Consider the following 20349-nt stretch of genomic DNA (forward strand, 5'->3'; position numbering starts at 1 on the left):
TACACAATAGGTAGTTTTACACACACTCCTGCAGTTTCTTTTGTTTTAATATTTCTTTACTGTAAATACAGCAGCACTCTTTGATGCCCCAACTCAATCAACTGGCATTTCTGCTAACACTGGGACCAAGTAAGAGTAGCATTTAAATAAGATCTGGCTAATGCATTAATACACACACCAGTTTGGATCATAACAGAACAAATCTGCCTTTGAATGAATCTGTCTGAACATTCAAGAGGTGAAAATTTAATTTATCCCTTGAATGATTCAGTAAGTTAATAAGCAAACAATGTTGCTGTGTTTTAGGCAAAAGAGCAATGTTCGGGTGGACCACATTTTTTAGGATGCACTGTCAATTCTTGCAAGGGAGAATTGTTGCTGTAAGTCCAAACCTCAACTCCTATATTTTCAGACCACCACCCTCCCCACATAGAGCAAAGACTAAATCAAGAGTATGTCCTGCTATGTGCATTGGACTGATGATCATTTGAAACAGCCCAATGGTTGCCATGAAGTCAATGAACTCCTGAGCCAGATCTGAGGCATCTTCATTGTGGATGCTGAAGTCACCCTAAAGCACATCTCTTGTTTCCTCTAACATCACACCCAATTCAACCTTGGCCAGCTCAGTCAGGGAGGCTGATTAGCAGTAGGGTGGGCGCTACAAATACAGCATCCCTAGCCAGTCTCTTTGGCCCAACACCAGATGCAAGCTTCAACACATGGGCAACCAGAGTCAAATTTAGCCCACCCACCTCCCACACCCAGGTCTCAGTGATGCACTAAGCCAGCCTCCTCATCCACAACAGGATCACTATTGGGGACAGTGGCAAAGCATGCATTGTTACCAGCAAGAGGATATCAGGCATAAGCACCTATTACAAGGTGAAGGGCTGTGTACCTGGCTTCAGAAAGGCAGCATGGGGGCTCTGGCAATGCCCCAGAGCCCTTCTGTCACATTCTCAAAGCCTAAGCACTTGCTAAGCTTTGGGAAGGAGGGACAAGGGTTCCAGAGTCCTTGTGCTTCCTTCCCAATGTTGGCTAAACTCACAATCACATTTTTGCACAGGTGTGGGAGGGGAGGAGGAACAAATAAATGGAGTGTTCCTTCCTTCCTTCCCCACCCACCTGTGAAAAGCTGTGATCGCATAAGTAAAGTAAGTTACCTGTACTCCGTATGGTTTTTTTTAAAGGTACTTTTTGAACAGCTAAAAAGTAGAATGGATTCCTTGCAGATTTAACCACAGGGAAATAACCCAAAGTGTACAGCTCAGTATAAAGATTTTGCATAATGCCATTAAGCCTGTCATCTTACTGGCAATTCTGAAGCCAAAGATTTAAAAGCGGAAGAGATTGTGGAGTCACTGTAACACTAAAGGAGCCCCAGTAAACATCACTGTGCCTATTATTACAAATGCACTTCACATTTATGGGATGTGTCATCCTTAATTCCAGGCAGATTAAGTGGGAATTGCACTGAGCACAGACTAATACCTGAAATGTAGCAATGATGTCAATACAAAATCAAATGAAATATTGCATGAGAAAAAACAGCTGCTTGAGAACAGGACCTCTTTGTTCTGTACATTGGGCTGCTTTTCCCACACTAGTTCTGAGGTATACATCTTAGATGTTTTAAAAGTACAGTTAAAGAATAATGTGCGAAGACAACAGGCATGAGTTTGCACCCCCACCCCACCCCCCTTAGGCTATGTTAGAATATAATGTTATAACTAGGGTTTAGTGTGATGAGGTGGAGCCATAGCCAGTCTTGGACTTATGCATTCCCTCTTCTTCCTCTGGCACAACTACATGCTTCTGCTTTCATTTTCAATTAACTGCTGTCATATGACCCCCCCCCCCATGTGGTTAATTTTCACTATGATTTGTTGAAATGAGAAAATCTCATTAAGCACGGTTTGAAGTTGATGTGTTTCAACAAACCATAGGTAGGTTTAACCATAGTCTATCCAGTTTAAACCATCACAACCACCTGTGGTTAACTGAAAATTAAAATTAAAGCTTCTAACCTCCTCCCGTACCCACAACCAGAGGAAGACAAAGAAGGATGTAAGCCCAAGATCACTGTGACTTACATTCACTTGGGAGGTAGGACCAGCTGCAGCTTTCTCTCAAGTCTTCAACTGGTGGAAAGAGTCCATCACTCTTTATCATGTGAAAAGGCAATTAGGCTTCTTCTTCACCTTATGAACAAACCCAACATCCAACCATTTTCTGTCATGGCGGAAGGATAAATTTAGGAGTATGGAATTTCTCTGAAGGCCTGGTCCTAATTTAATTACAACATCTGATTGCAAGTGGTCCTCCAGCTACTGCTCAGATTTAAGACTGTTGGGACAGGTCAGCGATTCAAACAAGACCAGAAAACAACAAAAACAGATTAAAAGAATAGAAATTTATTGATAAGGAAATTTATTCCCTAACAAAGCTAAAAGTTAATCAGCTACAGATCAACACTAAGCAAGCTGATGTGCCTTCTTGATTGATGGGACCCCACTCCAATCATGGAATGAACATCCTATTTTGATCACAACCTCCTAAATTCTTGGTCAGCTCCTCCTCCGTGATCTACACATATCATGACATAACCTTCAGTATCTGATTGGTTAGGGCCTTCAAATGGATTTAGTATTCTCATTTCAGTAATTAGGGCTCAGGCTCAGGCTGTTTGTTGTTGAAGCAACACCAGAGCTTTGTGTTCCTCTAGCACAGCCTGAGTCCTGCCTTTCCTCAGAGCAGTGCAACAGGAAGGAAGCTAGGAGAGTTAAGGACTCTCCTATTTTTTTAACCATATTGGGAGGGTCCTAAGGAACCCCAGTGGTTCACTGGATGCTGCACCCCATGAGCTCAAGAGTAACCTATGAAGGTATGCCTACCTTCAGTGCCACACTGTCTGCCTTCAAAATGGATATGAAAATGAGAAAATGAAGTCCCTCCAAAATACAAAGACTCATCCACCCAGGAAAAAACTCACCCCACTCTCAAGTGACAGGAATCTACTACACGATTCCTCATCAATTACTCTAATGGGAGCCATTTCCGAAACTACCCTCTTTTTGTATCAGCCATCTAAGTTTATTACTGCTAAATAATTCACATAATTAACCAAGATGCAATTTGGCATGCCTCTACCCAATCAACAGTAAAAAAAAATGTTTTAAGAAACAAGTTCAGATCAGCAAGACACTCAATTGATTAACAGAAGAGGGCAGGGAGGCTGATGGGCTAAGACCTTGGGGCAAATAATACTACTGAGCCATTAAAAGCACAAATTTTATAGACATTCATTCCTGCTAAAGCCTTGATTGAAAGGAAAACAGAAGTTTACAAGGATGTAGTAGCTGCAGTTCTGTTTGCCTTTATTTGAAAGCCTGGAGTCCTAATGAATCTGCCAGTGCCACCCACTACAACACAATGGGGCGGTGTGGTGGGGAGATGAAGAGGCAGCTGATTCAGTAAAGAAAGGAATAATGTTGAAAAGAGGACAGATTGTACTTACACTTCAAATTCAGTACAATAAAACCCAAATTCTGTACTGGAAATAGATTGTGCATCAGTATTACCTACAATCACTTGAAGCTGCTCACCAGAGATTCCCCTTACCTGGGGAATCTGGGGGCTGAACTTGAGACCTTATGGGCACAAAGCGTGAGCTCTACCACTGAGTTACAGCTCTTTCCCTAAAGAGAAAACAGATGCAACAAGGGAGGCAAACACAGAATTCTGCCTTCTGGAATTGGTGGCTTTTTGCAAAGATGGGTCTTGAATGCAGCACATAGTTCATGCTGATAAAATCACACCAATTTCAGGGAGGTTTAAGCAACCTATGTGCAGAATCATTTTTCCAACCTGACTGTCTCATACTAAAACTTTTGATCCTAATATTTAAAGCATGAATATTTGAAACATGTAGATATTGAAGGTAGAATGCACATACCATTTGTTAGTCATCAATGAAGGAGGGGAGGGAAGAAAAGAACTCTGGGAAATTTACAATTACCAGTAACTTCACATAACATATCCCTATTGAAAGGAAAATGTGGGGAAACTCTCCTGGTACTTAAAAGTGTTGCAATCCGTACAACTCAAGCACTTGCTTCCCCCAAAAGCTGGCAGTAACCCATTACTGTTCACTGCTGATTCTGATACTGTTCACACTTCATTACACAAAGACTCTTACCTGTATATCTGTGTCCTTTACAGGCTCTAGAGGCTCAAATGTTGTTACAGCACTAAGACTCTCCAACCGCTGGGAGATGTGGGAGATGTCAAGACCTCTGGACCCAAGGAGAACTGATCTATAAGAGACATGGAAAGGCAGGAGGATGAGATTACACATACTTTCACAGTGACATAGCTGGATCCAGAAGAACCCCAAAATTATGCACTTGCAGCGCCATCCAGGGCAGGCCACTTACTGACTTGCCAGACACACTCTCAGAGCCTCCATCTTCCCAGGATTCAGACTCAGTTTATTAGTCTTCACCCAGCCCACACTGCATTGAGACACTGGTTCAAGGCCTTCTCAGCCACTCCCAGTTCAGATTTTACAAAGAAACAGAGTTTGGTATCATTGGTGTACTGATGACACTTTGCTCAAAAACCTCTGATTGTTGGAGGAAGTGGACATGGGGAAGAGATTCATTTCCTTCATGGAAACAAATCACTCAATGTATTGAATTGCTGGAGCAGCTTTGTACTTGTACAGTAGTACCTTGTTTTGAGTCCAAGATCTGTTCTGGAGCCCCGGACGCTTGACGAAAGGGACGCTTGACAAAGCGCTGCTCTGCGCACGCGTGCAAAGTGTGATTTAGCACTTCTGCACATGTGCGAGTGGCAAACCCGGAAGTAACCCATTCCGGTACTTCTGGGTTTGCCGCAGACATTCACCGAAATGGACAGTCGATGGGGCAGATGTTTGTGGAGGTATTACTGTATCTGTATCTGCAAAGCCTACAAGCTGTATGTATTTATCAACATCCAAAACTGTATTATTGAAGTAAAAAAAAAAATCCTTCCAGTAGTACCTTAGAGACCAACTAAGTTTGTCATGGGCATGAGCTTTCGTGTGCATGCACACTAAAGCTCATACCTATGACAAACTTAGTTGGTCTCTAAGGTGCTACTGGAAGTATTTTTTTAATTTTGTTTTGACTGCATCAGACCAACACGGCTACCTACCTGTAACTGCATTACTGAAGCTTTATCTTCTGCACAACTAAGCTAGTTTGGACCTTAAGCTACCCTTGTGTGGTGACTGGAACGGGGGCGGGGGCAACTTCCACAACATGGGCATCTCACCTCAGACTCCGAACACTAATGACCACTCCCAACAGCTTCATGTAAGTGTTAAATGGCATCAGAGACAATATAGTGCTCTGCAGCACCAGTACCGTAGTTCAAAAGCAAAGGGCTGAGAAGCAATAATCCAGTGCTACTTTTTGTCCCTGGAGATACAACCGGGCCCACTGTGAAACAGTGCCCCTGAAATGCATCTCTTGTAGACAGTCTAGGAGGATACCAATGTCAATAGGATTTACTAAGAGAAACAGGTTCACAATATCCCCTCTCAATAGAGGTCATCCATCAGGGTAATCAAGGAAGATTCATCCTGAACCCAGGTTGGAATGGGTACAGATAACAATCCACCCTTCCTCCCCAAATGGTGTCTAGGACAGCCCACAATAAAATTACATAAAAGCAATTCAAAAATACATCATAACAGAGAATATAAAAAGCATGACCTACAGTGCAATCCTAAGCATATCACTCAGAATTCAGTCCCAAGGGGTTCATTGGGGTTTACTCCCTAGTTGGGTCTAAGCCTGCTATAAGCATCGTACCAACAAGACCAAAAGCTTCAAGCAAACCAGGAACTTACGCCTTGACATCTGCCGTCTCCTGGGAAGTGCGGGTCAGTGTCCGGGAGCGCAGGCGCTCTCCTGCTTGCTGGATCTCTTGGAGGTTGCGTTCGACATGAGGAAGCTCAGCAATGCCCTCTGTTTCTGCTGCAAGCTGCTCTGCCTGTTGCAGGAGCTCCCCAAACCCTTCCCCATCCATTTGCAAGGCTGCTCCCTGTGTGGGCTGACCTGAGGAAAATGGGTTTGAAAAGGCACCTTAGAAAGAATGGAATGCACAATCATGACAACCAGAAAAGGCTACTGTCAACAACAATGTCAGCCTCCAATTAACCCGTGTGAAAAAATAATAGACTGAAGCTTGCTGTGGTCAGTTTTGTGGATAAAAGCAAAATATTTGCCAGTCCATCACCTATACATTGCTTGAGCATAAAGATGCACTGGTAACCGTAAAGACTGTAAAATTTCTAGTGACTGTCATTAAAATAAAGGTCTCAGTGATGGTCTTAGAGTTTTAAATTGTATAATTTTTAATTTGATACAGCAATTTATGGGCTTGTAATGGCTGGTGGCTTATAGAAATTATCTATCACTGGAGAGGTGGTATGGTAAGCTCATCGCACAAAAGGCATTGTTACTCAGCTCCAACAAAGGGTTAACTGCAAGGATAGCTTAGCATCCATACTACAAGAAATGTACAGAACAGGGGTAGCATAGGTAAGTCTTTCTTACCAAACCTTCATGATTTGCTTTCTTCATGTAAAAATGAAATCTGAATGTAAACTTATTAAAACCTATTAAAACCTTCACTTATCATCTTTGATAACTTTAAGAGGAATGTCATGATGGCTGTTTCCTACTTCCAGGACTGGAAGAAGAGCAGCATGGGAACAACAGCAGGAGAGCACTAGAACCATCCTGTACTGCTTGTGGGCTTTTCAAAGGGCCAAATAAAGGCTTTGTTTGAGTCCCCAGCCCTGTGCTAAAGCAAGAAAGGGAGAGCCAGGAACCAACACTGCTCTGCCACGGAGGCTTAGTTGCACAGCTATGTCACCTCAAAGACCTGGAAGCATTGGACACCAGGGCCATTGCCATAAAAGTGACACAGGCCGACTACCACAGACCACAAAGATAACTACCGTATGAGCTGTGAGCCAAGCAGTCTCTGCTTCTAAATTTAAGCTCTGATCACTGGCTCACAGAGTGGCTTTAGACAAGCCCTAGTCCAGATATATTATGGGGATATTGATTGTGATTTTTATGATCTTAATACATGCCTATCTTACAGGTCTGTTATAAGGATGAGTCAGCTAAACATGAAGTTAGAGTATTTTGAAATAAGTGTTATATAAGGTATTTGTATTATTATGAGCAAAAGACCCTGAAGCATCAGTGCTACTCCCCTTTCCTTGAAAGCTCCTCAAGTTCAAGTCTCTGAAATTTATTTATATGTTGTTAACAATTTATATTCTACTTAGTGACAATTGTCTCTAAGCTATGTACAGCAAGCTTAACAAATAAAATAGAGATAAACTCAGATAAAAACTAACTATACATACCGGTAGAAATGCCATGTGGTCTTTCAAATGAGCTAGCCTTAAAACAAATTACAGGAGTGGGATCTGATCATTCAATTTAAGCTTTGATCCCAAGTGGGTGCTTTGTACTTTGTATATATTTCAAGCTTAAGGTTCAGGGAAAAGCTAGAAATCTAGAAAATATTGCTGTAGAGAAGGGCTGTGCTTTGGGCCTGGCTCCTGAAGTTCCAGACCTCCTATAGAAGCCAGCTCAGTGTTGTAGTTGAAACCCTTGCAGATTTCAGAGGAAAGACTTACCAGCAGCAGCTGGCAGAAATCTGATATCCTAATCACAGTTATCTTCCAGAAAACCCACAAGGGGCTCCCATCCAACATTAACACTTTTCACATGTATTCCCGCGTAGGAGTCATTTCAAAGAACTCTCAGGGAGGAATAAGTTATGCCAAAACAGGCTGCAATCTGTTAAGTGCTTTAAAAGCCAGAATTTATAAAGCTTGATTTTCACTGTGCCAACCCCACTCCATAGTCTTACTTTTCACTTCTGTTTGCATTGATCTGCCTGTGGTAGTTTATTTCTCTTCTTATGTGAAGTTTGTTGATCTGTCCGATCTAACCTTTTGTGAAATTCGCAAAGCATCTGAATCAGCCCATTTCACTTTTCACTATTAGGGTAGAAACAGAAGCAATACTTGATGGTTCAGACAAACTGATAATAGGTACCAGTGTAAGATGGGGTGGAAACCTTTCTTAGCCTAAGGGCTGCAATTCCCTCATGGGCAAATTTCTAGGTGTCATATGCCTCTGCTGGGCAGGGCCCTACAGGAAAGTAGGCACAGGAATATACTGTATGATTATTCCCTTTGGACAGTAGGCTATTGTTAGGGGATTGTTGCGGCTACTCTCAAGTAAAGACGCTCCAGTCAGCTCTGTCTTTCAGGGTTTTATTGTGCATATTATTTACAGTGCAGAGAGATCAGAAAACATGACTGCCTAGTCCAATTCAGAACCTGGCAATGGCTGCTTCCGGCTCTTCGGCCAGCATAAAACCCTGGGCACCCCAAAGCGCCTCCCCCTAGCCCTGCGGGTGGGCGCGTGCCTCAATTCGGGTGCCGGAAAGGGCTGCGTTCCTTCTCCCGTCCTCTGGCTGGAGCACTGCAGAGGCTCCGGCACCTCGCTGCGATGCACTTCCCTCTCTGGCCAGCTGGGTCGGTGCCTTGGCTCTGATGCACCTGAGAGCCCACTCTCCACCCCGCTCCATTCCTCATTCCCTCCTCCTGACCCGCTGCTAGTGCTGTCACTGGGCGAAGTGTTGGTCAGGATGACTGGGGGAAGGTCCCTGTAAGAAGTCCCCCTGACATCCATGTTCAGTTAGAGGTTTCTATGCACACTTCCATCTCTCCATCCAGGCAATCAAAAGTCATTATTAAAGTTCCAGAATGCAAAAAAAAAAAAAAAGCATTTGAGGAGTGTATGGAACAGGGCTGATCAGAAGACTGTAGCCTAGGGAGGGGTGTGTGGCCTGAGCAAAGACCCAGTGCTCAGTGAAAGAGGCCCGGAGGGCTGCCTTTGGCCTCTGGGTCTAAGGTCCTCCACCCCTGATACAAATGAAGCCATTTCCCCACATACCATGACACTTAAAGGTGACCAAGAAGCAGAATCCAGGATAGAGCTATGTAGGTAAGAACAGGTTTCAGTGGCTGGGGTCTGGAAGGGCAGATAGCATCCCAATATGCTACAGGGAAGTGCGCAGTGTGCACACTGGAACCCAAGGCGCAGAGAATGTACGTACTAGTATATGCCTTTTCCCAAGATATGGCCTACTCATCCTGACAAGATTTTGCTCCTGAAGAAGAAAAGCTAATCCCAGAATTCATGCAAATGCCAAAAAATGCAAATAATCAGGCTGGCTCCAGACAATGGAGACCACGTGAACCTCCCCTATCGCCAGGGCCTGGGCTCTTTGCTAACGTAAATGGCCATCAGACTTCAATAATCCAATAAATAGCACAGGCGATGGCCATGGAAGCCAGGGAGAGAGCCAGGTCAAAGAGAAAAGACAATTTCATGCCCTGCAATGCAGTACAGGATGTCGTCTCAGCATCTCCTTGCGAGCTGCTTCCCCTTTGGCAGAGAATGACTGTGCACCGCTGACAGAAAAGCCTCTGCTGGCAGACAGTGACCAAAGCAGTTGCCCTCCCACCCAGTTAAGGCTGCCACCGCCGGTTCCAGAAGGTGCAGCAGTGCGTCTGGTACTGACAGAAGGAACAGCACACACTCCACTTTGATCCGGTTCATCTCTCTTTTTCATTAACTACATCGTCGGTAAGACGACACCAAGAGCACCAGCAAACTTCTGCAATGACAATGAAGCCAATAAGTATGTAAAGCAAAGCACACTCCATGGGCTGCTCCCGATGATGCATTTCCCTGCTCTCGCTTTTAAACAACACACAGGGAAGCAACCATAAATCAGTATAAAACACACTTGCAAATCTGTAAAAATGCTGGAATGATCCTGAGAATATTGCTAGATTTAACCCACATTTGGCCTTTCTTCTATCCAAACAGCAAGAGTGGGGTGGGAAGGGAAGGGAAGGGCAGTAGGTGGAGAAAATCAAGAGTGAGGATCAGGCATCTCTTAAACCAGCCTTGCCCAACCTCACTGAAAATTATTAGAAATGTAAAAAGGTAGTTACATTTATTTTAAAATAAAATAGTACTTTTATTTAAAAATAGTACTTTTAAACTGAACTGTGCAAAAGCATTGGTAAGGCGAGCTGACAGCACTGGATCACAAAATGTGATTCAGAACCTGGGTTAGCCTTGACCAGCCACCCCCAAACTGATGTCGTCCTGATCTTTGGACTACAACTCCCATCAGCCCTAGCCAGCAGAGTCATGCTGGCAAAGACTGGTGGAAACTCTAGTGCAAAATGCTGGCATTTGTACCAAGGAAAGGTTGTCCGACAAATCTCCACATAAAATTGCATTTGAATCAAAACCTTAGCATTCTATACATTTTCTAAAAGTTAAGGTTTTAATAAAAACCTTAAAAACAATATAATAAACATCCCTGTAACTGAAGCCTCTTTATACCTCTCTGTTCCACAGGACTAAATTATGAGTCAGGAACTAAACTACAGCTGTGGGAAGCCTGTAGAAACCTAGTTTTCAGCACTACCCTAGCAGGGAAGCTGGAAGGGGTAAAAAGAAAACTCCGATATACATAAGGTAAAGGGACCCCTGACCATTAGGTCCAGTCATGACAGACTCTGGGGTTGTGGCGCTCATCTCGCATTATTGGCTGAGGGAGCCGGCATACAGCTTCCAGGTTATGTGGCCAGCATGACAAAGTCGTTCTGGCGAACTAGAGCAGCACACGGAAACGGTGTTTACCTTTCCGCTGTAGCGGTATCTATTTATCTACTTGTACTTTGACGTGCTTTCGAACTGCTAGGTTGGCAGGAGCTGGGACCAAGCAACGGGAGCTCACCCCGTCACAGGGATTCAAACCGCCAACCTTCTGATCGGCAAGCCCTAGGCTTTGTGGTTTAACCCACAGCGCCACCCACATCCCTCCGATATACATAGTTCCACACAATAGAAATCTAGCTAGTGAGAGAGTCAGGTTTGATTTTAAAATGGTAGGTTTAAAAACAGATAGAAAGCTTAGTATTTTCTTAGGTTAAAATGGTTAAGCAATTTTGTATGTGAACATTTCAGCTCTCAACTCATCTTAAAAACAGCTAAAACTAGTCTCATTCACAAAAGCTGGAATTCAAGCTACACCTTAAAACTTTGGCTAAAAAAAAGTACGAGCAGACAGTAATGGATGCTAGGAAAGAATTTTAATAGCACATTGCTAAATATTGGAGGAAGGACATCCTGTTTCATTGAAGCAAAATGGGAAAGTGCTGCCTCGGCTGAAGCCTCCCTTATATCCCCGGGATTTTGCAATCTGTGGGGAGTGAATTCAGCTAATAGCAGGATCCAACAATAGAAGGCTAGGTCTGAATATGCTGAATTTTGAATGAAGACAGCAGCAGTGGCAGGGATGGGGGCGAGATGCTTAGGTGCTCTTGTTGTTCAATGGCTATTTAGCCCTGGACCAGCCAAGAAATAGGGGGCTTTCTTCCCAAATGACAGGATTCAATATTTTCCAGACCATTGGTGCACAGAAGTTATTGCCTTTACATGGATAGAATTTTACTGCATTCAAGGGACTGCAGTCAGACTCTTAATGTGGTTGCTCAGTATGGAAAGCAATAGCACAGTCATGAGCAGAATGATGCCAGAATCATCACATCTGGCTGAGGAAAAAGCAACAACTGAGACACCAAAGAAGTGGATCTGGCAGAAGGCAGTAAACTAAGTTCTCTGAATCAAATAGTAGTCCAAAAGCCAGGTAGAGCAAAACTCATCAAAATCAAGATTAAAGATCTGTCAATAGTTCCTGCTGCATTAAGCCAATATCTGTGCTCTGAAACAACAACCTCCATTAAAATGAAACTATAATGTTTGGAAAACAGAACAGAAAAATAGCCAACTTCTAACAGAAAAATAACCAGCCTACAATTTATCACTTGGTGAAACTTAAGAACATAAGGGCCTACAGATTAGGCCAGCATCCTGTTCTAACAGTGGTCAGAAATATCAAACAGTGCCTGAGGGCAACACCATTCTTCCCTGTTGGGCTTCCCAGCAACTGCACATGGCTGGGTGGGTGAATTAAATGGAATGCTGGGACATTCATTTTCCTCTAGTTGGTCAATGCAACTCTTGCCAATATACAATGTACAGTGGTACCTCGTTTGCGAACGCAATCCGTTCCGCGGAGGCGTTCACGCGCCGAGGCATTTGCTTGCCGAAGGCACGCTTCTGCGCATGCGCGAAGTGCCAATAGAGTGCTTCTGCGCACACACACGCCGCGCAGATCGCTTCTGCACATCCGACGCCATGGAACCCAGATGTAAACACTTCTGGGTCCGCGGCGTTTGTAAACGGAGGTTTTTGTAAACGGAGGTAGTCGTAAACCGAGGTTCCACTGTATGTACATATGTGGCGTGTGCCAGCTCATTCATGTTGATTACGTATCCATTTATAAAGGGTTCTCTTGTTCCAGAATGGGAACTTTTTTCAACCTAAGGGCCACATTCCCTTCTGGGGGTCATATGTCAGAGGGAAGTAGGGCCAGAAGCAAAAGTGGGTACAGCAATGAACGTAAATTAAACCTTTGTACAGTACTAGTTTCTACACACACACTAATCCAACTGGCATGTTCTCTCCCTCCTGGTTAATCGTTCGAGGGCTTCAAAAGCTTTCTTCTGCCCAAACATCACAGCGTCTGATGCCAACAGACATCAGCACACTCGGGGATCTGCAGAGTGTTCGCAGTTTGCGTAACAGACCTCAGCAACTCAGCCTTTGGCTAATCTACTTTATTTACATATAAACACACACGGAGCACTGCAACATAGCTCCCTCTCTCTCTAGCATCAGACAGCAAAGAGAGAGAACAAAGGACAATAGTCCCACTTCACGGAACACAGTAACACAAACATCCTGTCTCCGTCACTTCCCACTCTGTGGAAAGAAAACACACACCATCATGTAATAGACAACAATCCCATGACTGCAGACCTGGGGAATGAATCTTCAACACTAACATCCCACTCTATAACCTGCATACAAGTAAGCAAGAGGTATTATCTGAGTTCAATAACACATTCCAGTCCAGTAAAAACACTCAAGCAGAATTTGAAGCAAGGCTGGTGAGAGGTGTGGCCTGGGCAGAATCCCAGAGGAAGTCTGGAAGATAGCAGCCTAGGGTTCCCCACTCCTGCTACAGCACTTTTTTCAGTGACAGATTGAAAGTAGAAGTTTCTGGCTTGACTGCAGTAGAGGAGGAGGTCCCCCAGGGCTGGCTAAGGCAGAGAATGAGGCCTGTGCTTGCTTCTCCAACACTGCTGTCTGCTTCTCAGCTATGCAGCCAACAACTATATCTGCACTGCAGACAGGGCTTCACTTGCTACTCCAGTTGGCCTCTCTCATACCTCTGATAAGTTGCAGCACACTGGACCAAAAGGTTAGTCTCTAATGTTCTAAAGCATTTTTAGACCCTCTTCTATTCCTTCTCCCCTGATTCTCATCCACTTCAAATCAAGGTTGTTGTCAACAGCTGATCCTTCTTCAGCTTGATTCCTTATTCTGGAAGAGGCTTGCATAGAGTCTCTCTCCTCCTCCACCCTCTTTTAATAAGGCAACTGACAATCACTATGTTGAGGAATCATTACTCAAGCAAATACAAAAAGGATTTATGGTTGCTAGGCAGGGAAACAGAGTTTCTTTCCTTTGCATCCACTAAGAACTAAAGGCAACAAAATTTATTTCTCTCTCACACACATACAACTCCACATACATGCCAGATAGTCTCCTGTTACTCTGCTTGCATAGGTAGAGTAAAATTGTGAGGTGGAAATTGTGCCTGGGTGTTACCTATTCAGTGTTCATGCCACAGCCATACCAAAAGTGTTGTGGACCTAAGCAAGAGACAAGACAATATAGTTGTGTGCCATTCCCCAAGTCCCACTCATTTAAACAATGTTGAGGAGGAGGCATTCCTGGTGGATTGCATATTCAAAGGTAAGCTCCGTCTTGAAGAAAATAAAACTGGAGCACAAAATTAGAGAAGATGCATGCTGATAGGCTGTCTTCAAGATTAACCACTCTAAAATGACTGAGAAGGAAAAGAGAGAAGGAAATGTATAATGAGAGATTCAGGAGAAGTCCTAAGAAACGTTTCACAAAGCCCAAACAATTTAGGATTCATAGAGACTCCATTCAGTTATGATAGCTCTAGCCCTGCAATGCAGGTTCACTTGATAAACACATACAACACCAATAGACAATGCACATTTGCAATGTAGAACAATCTTGTGTAGTAAAGAAAATGTCATTGTGCTATTTCAATGCACAGCCCACTCTGCAGCCAGGGACAAAACAAGTCACATTGCTTTGTACACCAATTCCAGTTAATAACTATGTTGCTGAACATCAAGAACTTCCCATATTACGATAGCTGAGTTCACACCAATCCTATAGTCTGCTTTTAGTAGTGTATTTAAAATTCCTCCTCCTAAGTCCAAGAGAGTTCAGACACATCCAGCTCTAAAAAGAGTGCTAAAAGCATTCCAATTAACAGTGCAAGATTCAACACTACATCTCTCCCTCTCCCTCTCCCTCTCTCTCTCTCTCACACACACAGAGAGAGAGGCATGCCTCTGGGGTGCTCTAGCACAACACTGCGAAATAATTTTTTTTAATGTCCATTAACTGAAGCAAGATTTCATAGCTGCAACATCACTTCTGTGTCAAGGACCTTTGTGAGATTCGTCACAAGAAAGGAACAGGACTACCGGTAATCATTTTGGCACGGTACGGTAGTTTCCATGCTGTTTTCATGCTATGTTAAATAGTTAGTAATGAAGAGTTAATGCAGCTTTACACAATCCTGCTGAAAAGCAGTATGTGCAGTGTTCAGTCTTTTCTAAAGAAAGTAGCAGACATCTTGAAAAATAAAGGTGCATAGTTTGGGAGTTCTCCTGGGTCCAACCACCTTCTGAAGAGCAAGGAAGTAGCTGTGGCCAGAGGACGTTTGCCCAGTTTAGCCTGGTACACCAACTAAGTTCATTTCTGTATCTAGCCACAGTAACACGTCTTGGTTACATAAAGACTGTACTGCTGCAATGTACTACATGAGGCTACCTATGAAGAGAACCTCTAGAAGCTTTAACTGGTCCACAGTGTGGCTTGGGATGCTCATGAATGTGGGAAAATATTGTGGTCACTTAAGGCAGCATTTCTCAACCGCTGTTCCGCTGGCTGGTGTGCCGCGACGTGCAGCGACGAGAAGGGCGATTTGCATTGTCACGTGGCTGGCGGCCGCCAATAAACAACACTGACCCGCCGGAAAGCAATATTTCTCCTCCTCTTTCCCAAAGCTCAGTGCAAACGAGCCTGGCGGCCGCCAATACACAACACTGACCCACCAGAAAGCAATATTTGGCAAGTGTTTCTTACAGTCATAATTATAATATAGGGCGGCACAGAGTTAAATTTTTTAACTTTTTTAATGGTGGTGTGCCTCGTGATTTTTTTCACGGAACAAGTGTGCCGTGGCCCAAAAAAGGTTGAGAAACACTGACTTAAGGACAACTGCTCTAGTTAGCAAAACATTTCCAGGTACAATTAAAGTTCTGGAGATTACCTTTATAAGCCCCAAATGGCTTGGAGTCCAGGGAACCTAAAGAATTCCTTCTCCCATACACAAGATGGAGAGGCCCTTCTCTATATCACGACACAGGGTGATGCCATGTTCGTTGGCACATGAGGGCCTTTTCTATGGCTGCAACCCAGCTGTGGAGATTTTCCTGTGTGGCATTCAACTGCCCTCTCACTTTTGAGTTCCCACCACTTTCTGCAGATTTGCACAGAAGAAAGTCCCACTATGCTCAATGGGCTTTATTCCTCCATTGTACACAGAGCTTTGGCACTACCCAGCAGCAACAACCAGAAGCTTCCAATAGCAAGGCAAGGATCTAAATCAGGCATCCCCAAACTGCGGCCCTCCATATGCCTACAACTCCCATGATCCCTAGCTAACAGGACCAGTGGTCAGGGAAGATGGGAATTGTAGTCCAAAACATATGGAGGGCCGAAGTTTGGGGATGCCTGATCTAAATTGTATTATCTCAGAGAGCTAAAACAACAAAGAATCTTATGGCAGTTTAATGACTAACAAATTTACAGTATTATGATAAACAGCAGTGTAACAAAGTAGCTAAGAGACTTGAGTTGTAAACTCTTCTAGATACATTGAGCAGCTGTAGGCAACAGTCCTTTTCAGTCTCATCCTCATATATGTTCATATCCTTGTTTTTGAGAGTGCAAGTCCAGATGTTCGTATAAAGAGGTAAGTCTATAACAGGCAACCCCAAACTTCGGCCCTCCAGATGTTTTGGACTACAATTCCCATCATCCCTGATGACTGGTCCTCTTAGCTAGGGGTCATGGAAGTTGTAGGCCAAAACATCTGGAGGGCCACAGTTTGGGGATGCCTGGTCTATATGTTCATATCCCTGTTTCCTGTCCTTATGGATTCTAGACAGCTAGCTTAATGACACATTTTTTTGCATATGCTAGCCAAAAATATGGGGGGCCCTATGGAGACAAGTTTGCTAGCTCTGCCTGCTGTCATTCTCCAAATTGTGCAGAGTGCAATCAGAATAGCAGTGGGAGGCAGTGCTAACAGGACTGTCCCTGGAGCTCCTCCCCACCACACTTAATTAATATTAACTTTATTAACACACCTGAAGAAGGCTACAGTAGAGTTGGACAGATGCAGAAAAAGAAAAACCTTTCCTCAAGAAAGCAAACAACCCCTCTATTATTTTGTTTAACTGTTTGAGCAAAAGAAGACAATTCTGGAAGAATATGCTAGAGGTTGATATTGCTATGGGTGATGTGATATGGATGGATAGAAAATAAATATATTGCCTTCTCTTAATATTATGACTGAGGGATCACCAACTGATCCACAGTAGATTTAGGAAAGACAAGACAAAGCACACAACTTCTGCTTTAAAGAATTTGTTGTATCTAACTATAATTTTTGGCAATAATCTTTGAAAATTCCTGGAGAACAGGCGAAGTTCCAGCAGACTGGAGGAGGGCAAATGTTGTCCCTATTTTCAAAAAGGGGAAAAGAGAGGACCCAAACAATTACCGCCAGTCAGCCTGACACAATACCAGGAAAGATTCTAGAGCAGATCATTAAGCAAACAGTCTGTGAGCACCTAGAAAGAAACGCTGTGATCACTAAAAGTCAGCATGGGTTTCTGAAAAATAAGTCATGTCAGACTAATCTGATCTCATTTTTTTGACAAAATTACAAGCCTGGTAGATGAAGGGAACGCTGTAGATGTAGCCTATCTTGATTTCAGCAAGGGTGCTCATCAATGGCTCCTCCTCATCCTGGAGAGTAGTGACTAGTGGGGTGCCACAGGGTTCTGTCTTGTGCCCAGTCTTATTCAACATCTTTATCAATGACTTGGATGATGGGTTTGAGGGCATCCTGAGCAAGTTTGCAGACGACACCAATTTGGGAGGGGTGGCTAATACCCCAGAGAATAGGATCACACTTCAAAATGACCTTAACAGATTAGACAATTGGGCCAAAGCAAACAAGATGAATTTTAACAAGGAGAAATGTAAAGTACTACACTTGGGCAAAAAAAATGAAAGGCACAAATACAGGATGGGAGACACCTGGCTTGAGAGCAGTACATGTGAAAAGGATCTAGGAGTCTTGGTAGACCACAAGCATCTAGATCAGGCATCCCCAAACTGCGGCCCTCCAGATGTTTTGGCCTACAACTCACATGATCCCTAGCTAACAGGACCAGTGGTCAGGGATGATGGGAACTGTAGTCCAAAACATCTGGAGGGCCGAAGTTTGGGGGTGCCTGATCTAGATCAAGGGAAGTAATAGTACCACTGTATTCTGCTCTGGTCAGACATCACCTGGAGTACTGTGTCCAGTTCTGGGCACCACAGTTCAAGAAGGATACTGACAAGCTGGAACGTGTCCAGAAGAGGGCAACCAAAATGGTCAAAGGCATGGAAACGATGCCTTATGAGGAACGGCTTAGGGAGCTGGGTATGTTTAGCCTGGAGGAGAGAAGGTTAAGGGGTGATATTATAGCCATGTTCAAATATATAAAAGGATGTCATATAGAGGAGGGAGAAAGGTTGTTTTCTGCTGCTCCAGAGAAGCAGACACAGAGCAATGGATTCAAACTACAGTACAAGAAAGAAGATTCCACCTAAACATTAGGAAGAACTTCCTGACAGTAAGAGCTGTTCGGCAGTGTAATTTGCTACCAAGGAGGGTGGTGGAGTCTCCTTCTTTGAAGGTCTTTAAGCAGAGGCTTGACAGCCATATGTCAAGAATGCTTTGATGGTGTTTCCTGCTTGGCAGGGGGTTGGACTGGATGGCCCTTGTGGTTCCTTCCAACTCTATGATTCTGTAACTATAGCCATGTGAACATACAAAATCTCCCTCATACAGAATCAAGACTATTGGGCTCATCTAGCTCCGTGCTGGTAAGTGGCTCATCATGGTCTCAGGCAAGGCCTCTTCCACCACCTACTTTATCTACAAAATTTTTATTAAAAAATTCTTTCCAGTAACACCTTAAAGACCAACTAAATTTGTCATTGGTATGAGCTTTCATGTGCATCTCCTAAGAAAGATGCCCAACTGAAGAAGTGTGCATGCACATGAAAGCTCATACCAATGACAAACTTAGCTGGTCTCTAAGGTGCTACTGGAAGGATTTATTTTTTTAAAAAAAAAAAATTCAACTACGTCAGACCAACACGGCTACCTACCTGTCACTTTATCTCGACGAACCGTTGATTAAACACGGCACCTTTTTATGGGCAGAACTGGGAGCTTTAGGAGAGGTTTAGAGAAATCCAACGGAATGGTTACCGGTGGCTGCACAGTCCTTTGCATGTCTACTCAGAAGCAAGCTCAATGGGCCGTACTTCCAGTTACACGTGCGTAGGTCTGCGGCCTAAGTGGTTTTAGTGACAAATCCACCGGGGGGGGGTGTCATCTGCTACTGTTAGCCAATGATTTCAAAATAGAGCCTTCAGGTGCAGAGGTACTCTGGCTCCGCAGTCTCCACGATGGTGGGGATAAGCAGAAAGGGGAAACCCTTTCTCTCTCACACACACACCGCTATCTAGTGAGCGACCGCTGTTTGGAAGCAGGACGCTGGGTCAAGCGGCCCCTTCTGCCCTGGCGTTAATGGTGTTCGGCACCTTAAAGCGGGGCGGGAAGGGTGGAAGGCGGCACATCCGGGTACTAGGGCCTACGGCATAGGAAGGAAAGAAGGGGCTGTAAACGCGTGCCGGGCACAGACACGCGTGAGGGAAGGAAGCTAAGGTTTAAGGCTCCCCTCAGCTGGGTCTGCTCCCCGCCATCCCCCAGCCAACCGGCCTCTTACCGTTCTCGCTCTGCTTCCTCGGTCCGCCGCGAGCCCGTCACGTCAACGCGGTTCTGCTCCCCGCCGCGCGCTCTGATTGGAGGAGAGCCCGGCTTCTCCCAGCAGCCACCGCGGCCCCCTTATTTCCACCTAAATTTAATAAGGCGCTAAGAACTACGGACAATTTTGTGTGTGTGTGTGTGTTGTTAAATAAATAGCTCGGGGGCGTAAGACTTGTCCCACTGCTTAGAGTAGGTCCGGAAAGCACCCTCTTCATTTCACGACCGTGGGAGGTGGAGGGAGGGTCTGCGGCTGTCGAAAATAGCCGGATGTGAGCGAAGGCGAGGCAGCCACGCTCCCGCCGGTTACAGTCACTACCAGCCAGGCTTGGTTGCCATGGAGACAGGAGGCCCCAAGAACTTCATATCTCTTACTACAACCCGGAGATTTGAGGAGGGAGCAGTTATTCTCCCTCCCCCACAAAGATGATCCTGCTGCATTCATCAATCAAATACGAGCTTAAAACGGAAATGTTTTATTTTATAGATTTATGATAAGCCACCTTTCAAACAGGTGATATAAAAAGAGTAGCAACAAATCAAGGAATGCCCTTAGCATTAAAATGTACAAAATAAACCAGAATGATAAGGAAAAAGCAGTAAAATATATTGAAATGTTTTTTATCAGAAGGCTCAGCACCCCACCATACAGAGCAAGGATTTATTGCATCCAGTCTTGCAGTGGCATCTCAAATATTAAGGCTGCAATCTTATGCACATATATTTTATCAATTCTTATATTAGGCTGGTCCTAAGGAAGATGCCCAACTGTGGACTTTAGAGTGTATCCTGCATACAGGCAAAGTAACCTTACTGGGG

At 44.2% G+C, this 20349-nt stretch overlaps 1 protein-coding gene across 4 annotated transcripts in view; it reads right to left on the reverse strand.

Annotated features, from left to right (window-relative positions):
- NUP93 (nucleoporin 93) overlaps positions 1-19566 on the reverse strand; it is a 75758-nt gene extending 56192 nt beyond the window's left edge. The window contains exons 1-3 of one of the 4 annotated variants that reach the window (XM_035118338.3): positions 19493-19566; positions 5903-6110; positions 4202-4319 (exon numbers count right to left, since the gene is read on the reverse strand). In XM_035118338.3, coding sequence (XP_034974229.3) covers positions 4202-4319; positions 5903-6081 — 297 coding nt within the window. In that variant the 5' untranslated portion in view covers positions 6082-6110; positions 19493-19566. Of the gene's footprint in view, positions 1-4201; positions 4320-5902; positions 6111-7950; positions 8077-17999; positions 18147-18869 lie in introns of those variants that run through there. The other 3 variants (XM_088672148.1, XM_088672149.1, XM_088672147.1) reach the window with 3 other exon arrangements.
- Positions 19567-20349: the final 783 nt, after the last annotated feature.

The sequence above is a fragment of the Zootoca vivipara genome, chromosome 6 (genome assembly GCF_965207765.1).
Source record: "Zootoca vivipara chromosome 6, rZooViv2.hap1.1, whole genome shotgun sequence".
Classification (NCBI taxonomy): domain Eukaryota; kingdom Metazoa; phylum Chordata; class Lepidosauria; order Squamata; family Lacertidae; genus Zootoca; species Zootoca vivipara.